Source organism: Haemaphysalis longicornis, unplaced genomic scaffold (genome assembly GCF_048455015.1).
Source record: "Haemaphysalis longicornis isolate Haplotype H1 unplaced genomic scaffold, Haemaphysalis longicornis Haplotype H1 scaffold_181, whole genome shotgun sequence".
In the NCBI taxonomy this organism is placed as follows: domain Eukaryota; kingdom Metazoa; phylum Arthropoda; class Arachnida; order Ixodida; family Ixodidae; genus Haemaphysalis; species Haemaphysalis longicornis.
Window position 1 is genome coordinate 188,045 of NW_027526283.1, and position 17,110 is coordinate 205,154.

Genomic DNA, 17,110 nt, shown 5'->3' on the forward strand with positions numbered 1-17,110 from the left:
AGGGGAAAAGTGGCTTCGCAGGTTGGCAGCCCTGTTCTTCTCGCCAGTTCGCGTGCGTTGCCTCCTCAACAGTGACGCCGGAACTATATTTTCAGTGGGGGGGCTGAAGCAATTTTTTTATTTTTTTATGTACTTCGAAATTTTTACGCGATTAAAATCAGAGTTTCGCTAGAAAGAAAAAAAATCGACTTCTTTTCTATTAACCACGTGCAAAAATCTTTTTTTACCCACTGGTTATTCTTAACTTTAAATTGTGCTTATTATACGTTCATTGAATAAAAAATAAACGGGATGGGGAAGGGGGAAGAAAGAGAATGTGTTGCGAGTGGCCATCTTAGTCAAGATAGGCCGCGTACTATTAAGCAGAAAATAGAGTGAATTTTCAGTGACCACATATCTATTCGCATTTGACATATTATTTAAGCAACAGAATGTTTGGTACGTTTATACAATGGCGCAGAAAACAAGCGTAATACAAATACAAAAATTGCAATACCACAGTACAAACAGCCACGCTATAATACATACATACAATTGGAAATATTGCACACAAGCATCACACTTATCAGTCAGTGGTGTTATTGCTATAGGGGCTTAGGTGGAACCAAAGGTTGCTGCTATCTCCAAAGTTCTTTGATGCCATCCTGTAAAGTTAGGTCTGTTTCTATTTGTATATTGACGCATATAAAAACATGACATAAAAATAATGGAAATGCAACAATACGAACAAGCACGCTATAATACATGTATGTATAGTCACGGACAAATGAAACGCGACCAGGATAATATAAACCAGAACACATAAATAGCGCGATTTCTCTCCATGCAAGTCACATTGATGTGTGGCCTAATAACAATAACAAAGATGGAAAATGTGGCTTTCAAAATATACCAACAGTGCGCCATTTTTGGACCTCCAAGAACAGCATTTTTCAATTTTGCGTGTTCTTGTTCATAATTTTGTGTTCGCACTTCATGTGACCATGACTGTACATGAATGTCAAAAATGCACAAAAGCAGCAGGCATTTCGGACAGCTAGACGGGACCAAAGGTTGCTACTCGCTCCGCTGTTCTGCTCACAAATTCTTTGATGATGTCCTCTAACCTGAGGGCCGCCGTTCTTTCCTTATGAATGTTCAAAATCAGAAGATGCGACAACCTCTTCTGGGTAATTCGGTTGCGCAAATAAGTTTTTACTCGGCGCAGAGCACTAAAAGAGCGCTCCCCAGAAGCGAACGATGCAGGTATGGACAGCAAAAGCTGAACATACCGCACGACCTGGTCCATTAGCTCGCGAATGTTTTCCGGTTTGCTTTGCAGCATCTTCAAAATGCCCAGGGATGTGGTGGAATCGGCATCGTGTAGAAGAGTTGGTAGAAGCAGAAACTGCGCCGAGAGTCTGCACAGGTCAAAATCTACTGCATGCACTCCCAAAGACGCCTTTAGCCCATCAGCTGTGAACTGAGTTCCCCTTGCAGCGCTGGCTAAAATGCCTTCCAGTTTTACGAGCTGTAACATGCCCGGCTGCTCAAAACGTCGTTGCGTTTCATTCATAATCCGATCGGCAGCAGCGAAATACTCCTTGCGCAGTGCTGCTTTAACGTCGAGTGTAACTGGCTGAACAGGCCTGTCAGTCGCCTCGTACCGCCTAGGCGGTTTTGCCGGCCTGGACACTCGAGGCTCTTTCAGGCATAGGCGTGCTGCAGTTGTGCTCGTGTGCTGCCACAGCCACGGCCGCGGCCGTGCCACAGCTCCTCAAACGCGGCATCAGAGCGCAGCCGAGAGATCGCCTCGCGGAGAGCCTCTGCAGCCTCTTTTGCACCCGCCGCTCGACATGTTGAGCTCTGGAAAGCCCTTGCCAATTCTTCACAAGGGCCGAAAAAAGCTATGGAAATGTTGATCCCTAACAACGTTTCAAATTTCTGCAAAAGGGTGTAGTAACCCCTGAAAATGGCCTTGCTGCCATCTGTCACTGAACCTGGTGTCTCCAAAAGCTCCTTGAGCGTCTCCTGTACCCTAGCGTAGTTGTCAAGAAACCTTTGCATGGACTTAACTCTAACGGTCCATCGCGTAGGGTAAAGCGGCAGTGAATTGTTTGGCCTGGAACCGTTCTCCAAATCTACTTCGCCCCCTGTAGAAACTACTATGTTGGCGTAAGCACTTTTGCGCTTTTTGGAGTCGAGGATTACGTTGGAAATATCTTTAACAGTGCTAAGAGCGTCTCCAATTATGTCGCAGCTCCTGCTAGCCTCCTGCAGTACAAGATCTAAACAGTGATTACTGCAGTGGACATACAAAGAACGCGGTTCGCAATCGCTAATTCTTTTTTGTACACCCGAAAAACGACCGGACATATTTGCCGCCCCATCAAAGCAGTGGCCACGGACGCAGTGAAAGTCTAGGCCCAGGCGCAAAAGCATGTCCTTGATGGCAGAGTATAGAGTTTCAGCTCTGCTGTCGGGCGCGTTGTACATGCCAATATACTCTTCCCGAAGCTCAAGCGTCTTGCTCTGCACCCACCGCACGCAAAAGGTGAACTGCTCGTCACCATTCACATCCGTTGTTCCATCAGCGATGATACCGTAGAACGGGCTGGATTTCACGTCCTCCACAATCTCTCGCTGTACGGTATGCGCCATAATTTCTATAAGCTCATTCTGCACGTCCCCGCTCACCCATTTGTCCCTCTTAGCCATCCACGTCTTAAGGACCGGGACATCCTCTGATCTCTCATGAAGCAAACCGAGAAAATTTCCATCCAGTTTACCTTGTCCTCTAAGAGCTTGCCCTGTGCGGCAGAGATAGCGCACAGAGCTAACTATGACGCGAAGTACTGCCCTGGCATCCTCCTGATGTTTGTTGCATTGCTGCGAAAGGAGACTCAAAACAGGAATGCCTCTCTGGTATGACAAGTTTAGGCTCACGGAGTCAACGTGAAATTGGCTCTTTTCGTGCGATTTGAACCTTTCGATAGCCTTTTTCCAGTTGTTAAAACCAGTCTTAACAAAAGCTCGCTCCACATTTCTAGTGTTGTCCCCTTTTTTCTTGAAATGTCGACGGCACTCTTGACAAAAGACTAAGTCGCTCTTGCTTTGGTAGGACAGCCAAGAAAATCGCTCAAACCAGCCACGTTGACATGATCTACCTCCTTGGTTTTTTGGGAACCTGTAGTTTTTTGCCGGAAGTGACGGATGGTCGTTCAGCGCTGACTCGTCCTCGCTTGAACTCTCTCTCGAATTCTTGAAGGCGAGCGATTGCAGATTGCTCATTTCGTCCGAGCTGGTTGCTTCTTCCGTCCGGCTAGCAGGCCGCGATGTTTGGGCTTGTACAAATGAAATAAAAGGCATTCATTGCTTCTTCTGTTCCTATTCGGTTTTTAAATCAAGTTTACACTATTTTCCCTAGCCTATGTCTAACAAAAAAGTATTATTGGCATAACCGATAGGCATGACCTTAATTTGGATATACTGAAACTACTTACCCGCTGAGCAATCAGTCGACAGTGGTGACAGGTCCGGAGGACGGGCGCTGTCGTCAGGTAATGGTTGTGCAACAACGGCGTTCGTGTTGTCGGTACGGGATGGACCAATTTCTGCAAAATTCGCACCGTCCTTAACTGTCTCAAAATGCCACTTTTAAAATGCAAAAATGTATCAATGAAATATCAATTATTACCATCATGGCCTGTGCCTTGCTCTGCGCGATGACACTGTAGGCCGGGTCTTTCAGAAGAAATATCTGGTAGCGACAGAGAAAAGCGTAGAAGCAAAGAGAATTGTTGAACGGAGGCATTCACACAAACAGAACTCGTGATTATATACAAAAATCTGTGCATTATTATACCTTGACAATCTCTGCTTCCAAGGCATGCACGCTTTGGAGCTGGTAGAAAGAAACCACTGATCTTTCTTTGGGAGCCGGGCATTGCGTGAGGGCTGGGATCAAATAAAAAAGCCGTTAGTTGACGCTGCCCACACCTAACACACGTCGGCATGATCAATGCCCCAGTTCGTTTGGTTTGGTTGCACTAACAGTGCAACATGGATCGAGCTGAACAAAACTCAGCGTTGATAGACCTCTGTCCTGTTTCTTTTTCTGTTTTGAACAGTTTGTGACCAGTACGAAAGAAAATATAGAGGCCAAATATTTTATTGTATAGAAAAGCGGTGATCCGTAATCCGAGGGCTATATCAATTTGAATAATGGGAACTTAAATTGCATTTGTATTAGGAAATGTCGAGCAGCATGTGGCTGTTATAATATGAGAGCTAGGAAGTATTTTTAATTCGGTAATTCGGGTTCGGGATATTTTATGGCCTATTTAAAAAAATCTGAAAGACAGCCCAAAGGCCCCGAGACCCCCCAAGTAGTGGCTGTCATAGACGTCGTCATAGAAACGTTATTTAATGTTTGCAAATAGAAACATTCGTAGCTTGACATTGCTCCCCTCCCCCCGCCCGATTACGAGGTCAGCAGCTACATAGTTGTAATACCACATGAGAAAACGTATTAAAAACATTAACATAAAAACACATATGTGAGAAAATCACGGGATGCTTCGGTGACAAACCAAACTGTTAAAGTTCTCCCACTCGGAGAAAAGAAAATGGCGTACAACAGTGAAATCATAAATAATTCAAGCAAAGCTATTCACATCAGAGAAAAACCAAAATTTGCATGCTACAAACACCTATACAACACTTGCATGGGAGATGTACAACTCGCAAACAATGGAAACGGAAAAAAATAAGAAAGGTGGTAAAGTTAAAAACAAACGCTACATTAGCGACAATGGCGCTCAAACACTACGCTATACATACAAATCAAGCCCATCTTTGAATGTAAGTCGATTTCCACTGCTCATCCAAAGTTTCGGGACAATGTTTTGCATCAAGTGGTCGTCATAATTTGTTCTAGTGGGACGGAGAGTCTAATAATCAGGTCGTCTCGTGTTGTAGGAATGCTCTTTAACGGTTAGGTTGGACATAGTACAATTAGAAAACGTTTCCCTTATTCTCTCAGCAACCCACGCCTTCCATAAACGGTAATTATAGTAATTGTTCGTGTTGACTAAACCAAACTATTTGAACAAAGATCTAGTTGGCTTGTCTGCTGCAACGTTGGGTATAAATCGAACAGCTTTATTTTGCACCTAGATATTGTAGGAATATTTGTAACCGTTGTTGGGCCCCAAACAAGAAAACAACAGTTTAAGTACGACAGGAACAGCCAATAATAAATGAGTAGCTTTGTATTCGTCCGCAATAGGTCACTATTTTTGTAAAGCAATCTCGTTACTCTCGACAGTTTGTTGACAACTTGGTCAACGTGCAATTCCCAAAGCATGTGTTCCCAAACTACTCCTAAGATTTTTAAAGCTGGCTACAATCTCTACAGGACACGCATTTAAAACTAAATATTGGTTTTTATTGACATATTCACCTTTTGCACCAAAAATAACTGCCTTAGATTTTTCAGTGTTATTCTTGAACCCACTGCAACAAGCCCATACGGCTAATTTTTCAACGACCTCATTACCTCGTTTGGAGTAATCTCTCGCTAGCCTCTTCTGCGATAAACAAACTCGTGTCGTCGGCGTAAATTACGAACTTCACTGACGGGTCTATCTGCACAATGTCATTAATATAAATATGAAATAAGAGCAGTCCTAGAATACTGCCCTGGGGAACACCAGAACATGTTTCCTGAATATCCGACTTGCAATTGTATTATTGTCACAAACTGGGAACGATGACTAAATTATAATGTAATAAGGCTGAAAGCCATACCTCGAATAGCATAGAATTCCAGTTCATGTGCAAGAAGATTACGATCAAGATTTACGATCAAAAGGAAACAGTCTTCTTTTTCTACATCAAGCGTAAATATCAAATCGTCAAAAGAAATAAAAACAAACATCAAGTAAAATTCATGACCTAGCTAAATAACGTTCGACTTTCTTACCGGGTACCAGCAATGCTCTTTAATGAGAACTTTATATCATAACTTCTTTTCGTTCTCCGTTCACGTCCATCAAGGTATTAGCGCGGATGCATCTTGCTTCTAAAAGCCTACAGTATCTCACCGATCTTTATGTAGTAAACTCGGTCTAAAAGTACTGCCAAAGCCGTTACATGCTGATTGGAGGAAGTAGAACATAAGATCAGAACAGGCTGTCGCGTCTCAAGAATTAAGGGCAACATGTGGATAAATTCATAAGAACGTCCTTTCCAACGCCTAAATGGAAAATGACGACTATTTTGCTCACAAACTGCGCCAACGGGCCTAGTGAATTTGTAGCGTAGCGTGTATAAGTGACTGATTGTCTATGTCCAAAAAAGGAAGACTAAACAGGCCTACCGAACTGATAATAATTGTAAAGGACGGTACATACCGTAGCGAGCGCAGTCTGCCGGTCCGGTAGTAGGGCCGGTCGCCGTCGTGCCTCCTGTGCGAAGGACTAGTGCAGCTTCGCACAAGCTGAACTTGCTTATTTAAACACCTTGTGACCCGCCGCAGGGCCTTTTAATCTGCCCATCGTTTCGTGGTTTCCAACGTCAGAAAGTCTCCGCAAACAATGCTGTCCCATCGGAAAAGTGACAGGTCCCCTCTCTGCTGCACCACCCTCAAAAGAGGGACACGCCTTGGGCGCACTGCAAGACTGCATACCCACAACAAACTTACGCTCAATGCCCTTGCCGGTTAGAAAAAAACGCAGGAAATAGGTGAGAAAGGGGGGGACACACTGCAGCACCTTACAGGATGTTCAACGCCGCCGCGGCATCGTTGGTGCTATTTTCGCGCTATTCTTTAAAGCTAAAGGACCTGGCCCACGTGCGAGCCCTTCCGCCGCCACAATACGCATGCCGCTGGATGCGTTGAGCTAAAGTGCCGCCATACGCGTTTTACATAGAAACACTCCGTTCCTCCCCATTTCAGAGAGCTAACACGCCGTGCACGAACGTGAGGACTGCACACCTATAATGTACACAGAACGCTCCTGCGGTTTCGACAAAGACGTGGAATAGAGGGGAGAAACGGGTGGCACAGAACAACTGTTGTTGGCGCTTCTGCACGGCGGCGCGGCATCGTTTGGCGGCTTATCTTGCCGCCAAACCACCACACATGCCGGTGGGTGCGTTAACCTAAGGTCTTCCACGTGGCTTTTACGATGACGCGCCGAATTCTCCGTACTTTCGAGAGCTATGGTCATCCATCGCAAGAATGGTCGTCTGTCTGCCGCCTCGGCTTCTGGTGCATGGTAACATTGTCCGCTCCGTCGCCCCTTCCGGTGCAACACAAATACGAAATCCTGCTCGCCGGTTTCTCTTCAGTTTCACCCATCAAAAGCTGGTGTACCTCGCTTGCCGCCGTCACTTACTGACAAGCATTACTGATAAGACAGAAAAAGCTCGGCGTCGCCTTTCAGCCTCGGTAGCACTCCTCAAGGATCAATAGCAGTCGTTTCTAGTTTGTCTCCTCCACTCACTCTCAAGCCTTGCTTCCCCCGCCACGGCGTGACGAGTCAATCCCCTTTTCCGACCAGACTGACTTGGAGCTGCGCGCCCCTCTGCCGCTTTCTCGCGCGGGGAGAATGACCCCACCAGGCAATTATCGTCTCTTTGCTGCCGCCTCCTGTGTCTGCGCTACCGTAACCTCGCCACTGGCAGTTAAAGTAAGACACCATTAGCTATTGTATTTCATGCGTTTCCCGCAACACGCCGATGGGGAACGGTGAGTGCTTCTTCGTGGAAAAATACAGAGAAAGAGCCCGGATGGATTTAAATACCCGATTAAAACAGAAAAGCCGCCAGAAGAAGGGGTCAGTTCGCGACCCAAAGGTTCAAACGGCTCGTCTCCTCTCTCTGCTGCCGCCGCCTGTGTCTGCGCTACCGCAGCCTCGCCACTGGCAGGTAAAGTAAGACACAATTAGCCATTGTACTTCATGTTTTCCCTCGACACGCCGTTGGGGAACGGGAGGGCGCTTGTTCGTGGAAAAATACGGAGAAAGAGCGTGGATGGATTTGAATACCGGATTAAAACAGAAAAGCCGCCAGAAGAAGGGGTCAGTTCGCATAGTTATAACCCGACCCGAAGGTTCAATGCACTCGTCTCGTTGCTGCCGCCGCCTCCCTACAAGCAGGTAATGTAAAGCACCATTAGCAGTGGCGCAGCGCACCTACGGGGGGGGGGGGGGGTTCTTATCCACAAGAAGGGAGATCAGCCTCCTCTCGGTGGTGTGTTGGTTGTTTACCAAGGTAATAGTTAACCGCATAAGCGACAGCCTAGATTTCCAACAACCGAGGGAACAAGCCGGCTTTAGAAAAGGACGACAGATCACATCCATGTCATCAATGAAGCAATTGAAAAATCAGCGGAGTATAATAAACCCCTTCACATGGCATTCATAGACTATGAAAAAGCGTTCGATTCGCTAGACACCGCAGCAGTGCTGGAAGCATTAAAAGACCAGGGAATCGAGGAGACTTACATAAGACTCCTAGACGACATATATAAGGGGTGTACGGGCAGGAAAATCCTCCACACGAAAAGCGAAAAGTTTACGATCAGAAAGGGAGCACCAAAATTGTTCACAGCATGTCTGGAAAATATATTTAGGAAGCTTAACTGGGAAGAGGTGGGATTACGGGCAAACGGAGAATTCTTGAGCCATTTGAGGTTTGCGGACGACATAGTCTTGTTCAGTGAGACTGCAGAACACCTGTAAAAAATGCTTCAAGACCTAGTCAGAAAGCTGGGCCATCGGATTAAAGATAAACATGAATACGTCTAAAGTAATGCTAAATAAACATGCTGGAAGCACTCTCTTCCGCCTAGGTACCGAAATACTAGAAGAAGTAGAAGATTATATCCATCTTGGACAGGTTGTCAGTGCTGACCCTAACCACGAGAAAGAAATCTGGCCCAGATAGGAATGGGACGGGGTGCATTCGGCAAGCACCCCCAAATATTCAAAATTAAGCTACCTCTATCACTAAAAAGAATAGTATACAACCAATGCGTACTACCGGTGTTGACATATGGGGCGGAAACTTGGCGCCTTACTAAACAATTGGAAAGAAAACTTAGGTCGGCTCAACGAGCCATGGAACGAATAATGATAGGAGTAACACTTAGGGACAGGAAACGAAGCCTCCTGGATCAGGGAACACGCTCGAGTAGAAGATATCATAATTCAAAATAAGAAGAAATGGACTTGGGCAGGCCATGTAATGAGACGAAATGACAACCGGTGGACCACCAGGGTAACTGAGTGGCTACCAAGAGACGGGACCAGAAGGAGGGGAAGGCCGGTAACTCGATGGAGGGACGAAATACGAAAGTTCGGAAGCAAAGAATGGACTCGAACAGCGCAGGACAGGAGCGGATGGAAGTCAATGGGAGAAGCCTTCGTCCTGCAGTGGACTTAAATAGGCCGATGATGATGATGATGATGTTGTTGGTAGTGGTGGTGGTGGCAATTATTCCACGTCGCGATGCTGAGTCAGTACAATACCTATTGTAACCCCGCACAAGAAACGTCTGAGACTGCAGGCCTAGGGAGACGAGAAAACAGCTCCCGCTTTTTTTTACCTCAGCGCAAGTTGCAGCCACGCAGACCAGTGTCAGCGTGTCGGTTCGGTAATCCGTGGCTGCAGCTGTCACGTTTTGCGAGTATTATCAACGCAAAATTGGCTACTCTCACGTCAGTGATGGAGCCAAATTTATAGAAACTTGGAGACCGTAAGTTGCGCAAAAAAATGTCAATGAGGCAGGAAGTAGGGGGGGCCGAGCCCTGACATAAAAATGCTTGGGGGGGCTCTGGCCCCCCTTGCCCCCCCGGTTCCGGCGTCCCTGCTCCTCAAGTAGGAAGCACAGAAGAGCTCGTGCTACAGACGCTGAGTTCGCGAAGCCGGTTTCCGCAGGTTCTAGTGCGTGCGAACGCGGTCCACTTTGGGAAAGATGTGAAAGCCTGGGGTAAAAACGATCCGGGCCTGCCAGTCATGGAGAACTTTCAGCGAGAAGTTCGGAAATCCATGTGAGGTGCAGCAGCCGGGTCTCCGACGAAAGGAAAGGGGCCGCCAGCTCTGCTGTTTCTCCAACCTTGCTCCAATAGTGCAAGCTGCGCCAATTTTTCGAAGTAGTGAAATTTCTGCAAGAGCCATCGATTTAGCAGCTAGAGGTAATGGAACTCATGCAGTGATCGGCAACGACTACTGCGAGGGAGCGGGTGAATCGCGCACAGGCGCCAACATTCGGCGGTCACCCCGCTCATGCACACTCACAGGGAATGAACAGCGGCGATTGCAGCTGAGGATGAAATGATCGCAGTTCTGGCATTTACACAGCCACATGTTCCCCAAGCTATAATCCCAGAATTTCATAGATTTCCCGAAAGCAATGGGGAAAAATTAGGAGGTCGCCTATGTGCACTTTTAATGACGTAGGGAATACAAGAGCATTAGCGTCAAGTTGCCGAACGTGTTCTCTCCTCATCGTACCCATCCATTTCCCTTTCCAGCTTTGCACCTTTTTGTTCCACTTTTTTCCCCCACTCAGGCCATCCTTTTTGCAGCGAAGTTTATGCCATTTGGTTTTCCCGCGCTCGCGATGATCGGCCGTTGGTTGGGACAGCACGCGCCTAATTTGGTTTAGGGGCGAAACCCTTTTGGGGCTTTGAGGGTAATGAGAGAGCAGACCAAGCTGCGCGAGAACTTACTAACCGCTCAGCCAGTAGTCTTAGCTTACTCACCCCTCTCCCAAATACCTTCGGTGAGCGACTCAACATTCAAAGAAAAGCCAGAGCTCTCTTTCCTCCACCAGATAAAAGCTTAACAGCTGCAGAGCATCAGTCTCTTAGACAAATACAGACGAACACCTATCCCAACATCCTCAGGCTATCGAAGATGTTCCCCGAGAAATTCACAAACGCATGTAATAAGTGCGGTGAAATATCCACCCTATTCCATGCATCCTGGGGTTGTCGTACTATATGGCCCTCAGTAAACACCAACACCAAGTTATATGAGCTATGGGAGGCAGCTCTGGCCAGCTCTGACCCTGGGGTTCAGAAGTATCTGATCTTTAGGGCCAAGACTGGGGCAGAGGAAACAGGGGCCCTGGAAGGAGGGAACCTACCCTAGTTCAATCAAGACCTTTCAGTTCAAATAAACGTTTCATCTCCCTCTCTCTCTCGGGCTATCGGCGCCTCCTGTCGTCGTCGTCGTTCCATGTAGTCACGGTACTAAAACACTCGTTTCCCAACACCGCGCGCTAGAACGTAACGCGTACTAAAACAACACACCGGGACACACGTTTTCAAAGACAATTCGTGCCTTTGAAGACTTCATTTGAAGACTTCGTGCTTCAAAGACACCAGTCTTTTACAGCAGCTGTATACGTCTACCCCCCGCCGGTTTCATCACCGCGGTCAAAAACACCAAGGCGTCAATAATACACTTATACACTGCATGCCTAGCCCCTCCCCAGGTTTCACGTTAGTAGAGCTGACCCGCGATGTTTGTGTTCGGACCAGCTTGAGCCAACATATCTTACTTTTTTACTTTTGTGTTTGCTTTCACACCATCCTGCACCAAACATCTCGCAGTTAAATTTATTTATTTTTTTTATTCTCCCTCTCTCTCTCTTTCATCTCGCATTTCTTCGATGACCTCTTTGGCCCGGTGTTTTTTTATTTCCTATTGTAAAAAGCAATGCAATATTGATACTCTCGGTTATGTACTTATGCCTCAAGTGCGTACGGATGATGTGTACTTCGCTATGATTGACGTGGGAACACGCATGTAATGCGCCATGGCAACAGTTAGAGGAGTTCGGAAAGGACCGAGAGTACTTTCAGATAGTTTATTCTTTGAGCTATTGGCCATACAGCAGCCATCTCTTTGCCGGGATACCTAATTCTGCCGAGCTATCTAGTTGCTTGGCATTAGAATGGAAGGGCCATCAATGGGATTTTCGCGACAGTAATACGTAAGCCCTAGTTTTTACTCGTTCTGCCCCTTTTGCACAAATGACCAGATGGGTACTGATCATATGTTTCGAACGAATCTTGCAAAGGCAACGACGAACAGCGTTGCCTTTACGTAACGTAGTCTCGGCATTCTCGTACCACTCGTAGAAAAACGCACAGAAAAAAATGTGGCTCCAATCTGCGCTGTGTAGGTGGTTGGACTGCGAATTTGTAAACGACACCCACAATGATTACCCATACGACGTCACTTGAATTCACACACGTGGCTCTACAAAGAGGCTCCGGCCGCGGTTACCTTGGTTTCTTGAATAAAACCAGCGCGAACTCGGACAAAGACGAAGGAAGTGCAACACAAGGACAGCCGCACTTCCTTCGTCTTTGTCTGAGTTCGCGCTGGTTTTATCCTATAGAATGTCTTTAAAACTATCCCAGCTTGCAACCCTCCTACCTGGGTTTCGCTGGGGCGGCGTCTGCGTAAACGAGTGACCGAACGAAACAGCGACGGCAGAAAGAAAAAATTCCCCGCATTTCCCCGAGGGGAAGAATGTGAAAGTGCGAATGCACGAGTTGAATTTGCGCGGTTCGGTAATGTTCGCGAAAGAGAGATCACACACACACACACAGAACTACAAAGAAAGAAAGATGCATTTATTCACAGACACCTATTTGTGTTGTCGTTGTACTTGATTGCTAGAGCGGATCTCAGCTTTGAAATTTCGTGTCAGTACTCCTTTAAGCGGGTGCATTAGCCCTTCTCACGCCCGATTCTTGGCCAATCCCCCACGTGGGTACGTGCCATGTCAGCGGCCAGGCAGCGCGCGCCCATCTCCCCCCGTTGCCAAGGAAGACGAGGAGATTCCTGGCCAATCCCCCACGTGGGTATGTGCTATGTCAGCTGCCAGGCTGCGCGCGCCCATCTCCACGTGCGCGGACATCGCCGGTGGACGCAGGTTCAGGGTCGCTTAAGAAGTGCATTCGCACTTAAAACGGAGAGGAGCGTATGGCGAAGGGTGAGAAGGGCGGCACGTGCGGCTATGGCGCCATCTATCTCACTGCCTCCTTATCACACTTTCTCAGTGCATCGCCACCAAAGAGCGCCCTCCCCCTTCCCAGACGCTGTTCCGTTCGCCACTAATCTAAACCACATGAACGCCGCTGTCATAAATTATGCGGTTTGCCTTGCACTTCACACGAGGGCTTCTAATGGGCGCAGGTGGTGTACCCGCCGCTGTGCTCGTTGACTACACCGTCTGTCTCGCCGCATCCACGTGTGAACGTAGCTCAGTCGGTAAGACTACGGGCTCTCGCTCTGTTTCTCTATGCGGGTCATGCTTCGATTCCTGGCGATGCCTGTAATTTCTTTCATTTGGCCTGGCGTTTTCTGCTGACGCGGACACAAACATTTCCTCGGCTGGTAGAGGTAATATTGCTTCGCAGTAAAACCGCGAATAACGGGGAGTGAGATTGAGTGCACGGCCGAGCTGGACCAGTGCCAATTGTGTACAGGGCCGCATTATACAGCGCGCGCCGTGTCTTCTTTTCTGTTAACTGTTACGAATCAGCGCGAACTGCTACGCTGTTACACTGAGCGCGTGATAAACGTTTTATGCACTGCGGGGAAGTTATGTGTGTGGCAGTGAAGCCAGCTCATTACGAGCTAGGTCATGTGTCGACAAGTCGGAGCCTGGCGGCCGTGCAGCGGCCCGAAGCGTGTAAGTCACGTCTGTTGCCGAAGCTACGATCTTGAACGGACGTATTTCAGCGGCGGCATGTTCCGGAATTGTCTCTGCAATGGGCGAACGTCCGCTGTACTCCTCCTTTCCCGCCCTCTCTTTGGCACAGTGTTGCCGGCTTCTATCACAGGACCTGTGAAGGGTTGATTGATTGATTGTGGGGTTCAACGCGCCGACGCAACGCAGGCGATGAGGCGCGCCGTAGTGGAGGGCTCCGGATTAATTTTGACCACCTGAGGATCTTTAACGTGCACCGAAATCTCGTACACACGGGCGTTTTTGCTTTTCGCCTCCATCAGAAAAGCGGCCGCCGCGGCCGGGAATCGAACCCGCGACCACCTGTGAAGGGTGTTTTGTGTGTTTATACTTTTGGTGCCATGTGCAATGCGGGGAAACGTCTAATGATCGTTGGGAATTTTAAAGCGAAGCTTTCTACCTCTACCAGCCAACGGTTCTTTCGTGGCGTGCGGGACAAGAAACTCCCGACTCGGCTGATGAGGGGGAGAGCGGTTTTCACTCACGGAGCACAGTGTAGATGGCGCGGCGAATGGTTACCCAGCGTTCCCACCGCGCAGGTGCCTCCTTGCATCGGCGGGCGCGACGGCGGGACGGCGTGCTTTCCCAACTAACATCACCAGCCTAGAATGATCTTTTTTGATCTGCAGTGTTCCAGGCGCAATTCGACGGTTCGAGAACCACTCGCGCCGAGAGATAAATGCCCGCAGAGCGTACGCTGCGATATTCGATTCACCGACACTCGCCTGCGCACGTCACTTTGTTGACTGCTGCTTCGTCGCCTCTGTATTCTTTGAGTTGTTAGGGTAGTACAAGACTCCAGCTACAGCGAACACGGTTTATTACCACTCAGTGTTTTCTTCTTCTTTCTCCAGGCGCGCGGTAGCAGCGCCACGGCGGCCGGCCGTACAGCAACAACTGCGTCATCTTTGGCTTCGGGACAATATATGAAGCATTTGTCGAGACAGCCTTCCATCGCAATGTGTCCCTCGGCAGCGCAGCAAAGCCAGAAGTATCAATAAAAAGTTCACATGCCTTTCCGTCTAACGTCAAAGATGGTTGAAATGAGGTTTCTGCCACCGCAAACCGAGCCGAATCAAAGTCCCATCTCGTGCACGATTCGTTCGATGTCGTCTGAATTTGGACTTTGATCGCTAGCAGTTCACTTCATCCATGATCATCATCATCAATGCCCCTTCGTCTAACGACAAAGATCTTGCAACCATCTTCACGTCACCACCGATCACCACCAGCGTCTGAGAAAGTTGGGTTTCTTGCAGTGTGTTTGGGAGTGAATGGTCAGCATCAGCGAGGTAAAAAAAAGCTCCACCTTAAAAAAATTCATGGTGTTTTGGTTCTTCCCTGTGCATCAGTCGTGTTACTGCGATACTAGCCAGCTTCGCGATCTAATGTGGGCAATGTTTTTTAGCGCTAACCAGCTTGGATTTCTTGGGAAATATGGGTTCCCCAAGCAGCCTGGGGTAGCGGCTTCCACCAACCATCATCACTGATGCCCTCAAAAATTGTCAGTACAGATATAGGAGTACGTCTATATATTATGAAACACGAATGCATCCGTACCATACTACCGCTGGACTTTGCCATTTAAACCAACCAGCAAAGGATTTTCCATAATAGCGAATTTTAGCTAACCGTCTTTCACGTTCCGCTACGCTCCGATAGCAAGCGGGAGCGCCATTGCGCATGTGTGGCGCGCTTGGCCGCGAACGGCATTGGCTCCGGTTTTGCCGAGCGGGCCACCGATACCGGAGCGGACCGTCGAAAACGGTCAGCTAAAACTCTCTAATACTGGCAGAACTGGTAACAAGAACTAATCTTGACACTATTAGAACAAAGGAGCTGTGGTACTAGTGCCATAGTAATCATACTAGTACTATGTAACCAACTTGCTTAAATCTCGGATTCTGGAAACGTTACACCAGCACATTAAAAATCCATCACAATGACCTCGCACGCCATACATTTTAACACGCAGCAATACTTCATTTCACCTGTCTTCATATTCGCCCTTTTACATTCAGTGTTTATTGTGAAAGCTTTTTTTTTTTTTGTTAGCACAGATCTGCAGGTCTTGTATGTTTGCTGTAAGAAGGCGTGTCTAAAGGTCTGCTGGAAGTGTGCAGTTTAGAAAAGGAATGGCAGCTGCGCGCACTTCGACAATTACCTTTCCTCAGGACACTTAATGCCACATATTGCACCCCAATGCATGTTCCCCGCTTTGCCGTTTGTGCGAGGCCCTCGAGTCGCTCTTTCATATGGCAAGGGAGTTGCGACCGTGCCGCACCACATTCACACAATCTGTTCGTCTTCTACCAAGCTTTGCCAGACAACTCTGACCACCTTCAACCTAAATGATCAGCACCTGCTGTTGAGGCCCGTCGAGGTGGAAGAACTCAAGGTGTCTTTGGTTGCACGGAGACTGGCCCCATTGCTGTTCACAATAAACATGTTTACTGTCACTTACGCGAATTCCATTTCTCTGCTAATCGTGTTTATTTTTTATTCCTAGTCATCTGTAACCCCACTGCACACCACCTCCGTAAGTACTCGAGAAAAATGAATGAAATGATGATGTTCACGGCAGCATGTTTTTCGCTACCCCGGTCAACGAGTTGTTTTGATGCCACCGAGATTCGACATTGTTCTTCTGCAGATGCTTGAGTGTTGCTTCTAGCATTAAAGGTCCACATTCTATATCCCACCTAATTCACTGCAAGAGAATTGGTTAGCTCTTCTCTTGAGCGATATTTTGAGCAATAAGTTACGAAGCTTGAACCAACCGGCTTGCCATACTTTTATGATGCACACGCCGCATAACAGAACAACTCAAATGCGCCCCACCAATGGTTCCCACGGAATCGACTCCTCCCCCGCTACCCCTAGTCCTGCGACTCATCTGGCACAAAAATGCCAAAAATCGGCACTACAATGACATCGCTTCAAGATTCTTTTTCAGGATTACCCCACTCTTGCGTGCAGAAAAAATCTTTGTTGATAAGTACAACCTCAACTGCAGACTAGTTTAGGGTCGCTCTCCCTTCATCTGTGAAGCCATCACATTAGCAGGCCCCCACCAGCTCAACTGGAACTGCCGAAGTTTCACCGAGTATCGAACTTCCAGTGTCTTATTGCAAGATCCTTCTTACCCACAGAATGATCGATGTAGCGAGAGTGTAGAGCTCAAGCCAAGCTAGTTACACACCTAGTGACCTTATGCCGACTCGTACTAAAATACGAACCATTTGCAGCTTTTTTTTATAAACAAGTATCCAAGCAGCATACCAACTGTTAGGAGAAAAAATTCCCCCGCATTTCCCCGAGGGGGAGAATGTGAAAGTGCGAATGCAC

General features: G+C 47.7%; 1 protein-coding gene across 1 annotated transcript; it reads right to left on the minus strand.

The window, feature by feature from the left end:
* Positions 1–406: 406 nt before the first annotated feature.
* Positions 407–6,725, minus strand: LOC144166685 (uncharacterized). The gene is made up of 5 exons (XM_077696199.1): positions 6,396–6,725; positions 3,845–3,936; positions 3,677–3,739; positions 3,483–3,593; positions 407–3,323 (listed from the first exon to the last, which is right to left on the minus strand). The coding sequence occupies exon 5, from the start codon at positions 1,553–1,555 to the stop codon at positions 1,037–1,039; it is 519 nt and encodes a 172-aa protein (XP_077552325.1). The 5' UTR covers positions 1,556–3,323; positions 3,483–3,593; positions 3,677–3,739; positions 3,845–3,936; positions 6,396–6,725; the 3' UTR covers positions 407–1,036.
* Between the last annotated feature and the right edge of the window lie 10,385 nt (positions 6,726–17,110).

What these genes read in the sequence shown, in the direction of transcription:
- LOC144166685 (XM_077696199.1), bottom strand. Translation starts at nt 1,555, where the DNA reads ATGAATGAAACGCAACGACGTTTTGAGCAGCCGGGCATGTTACAGCTC.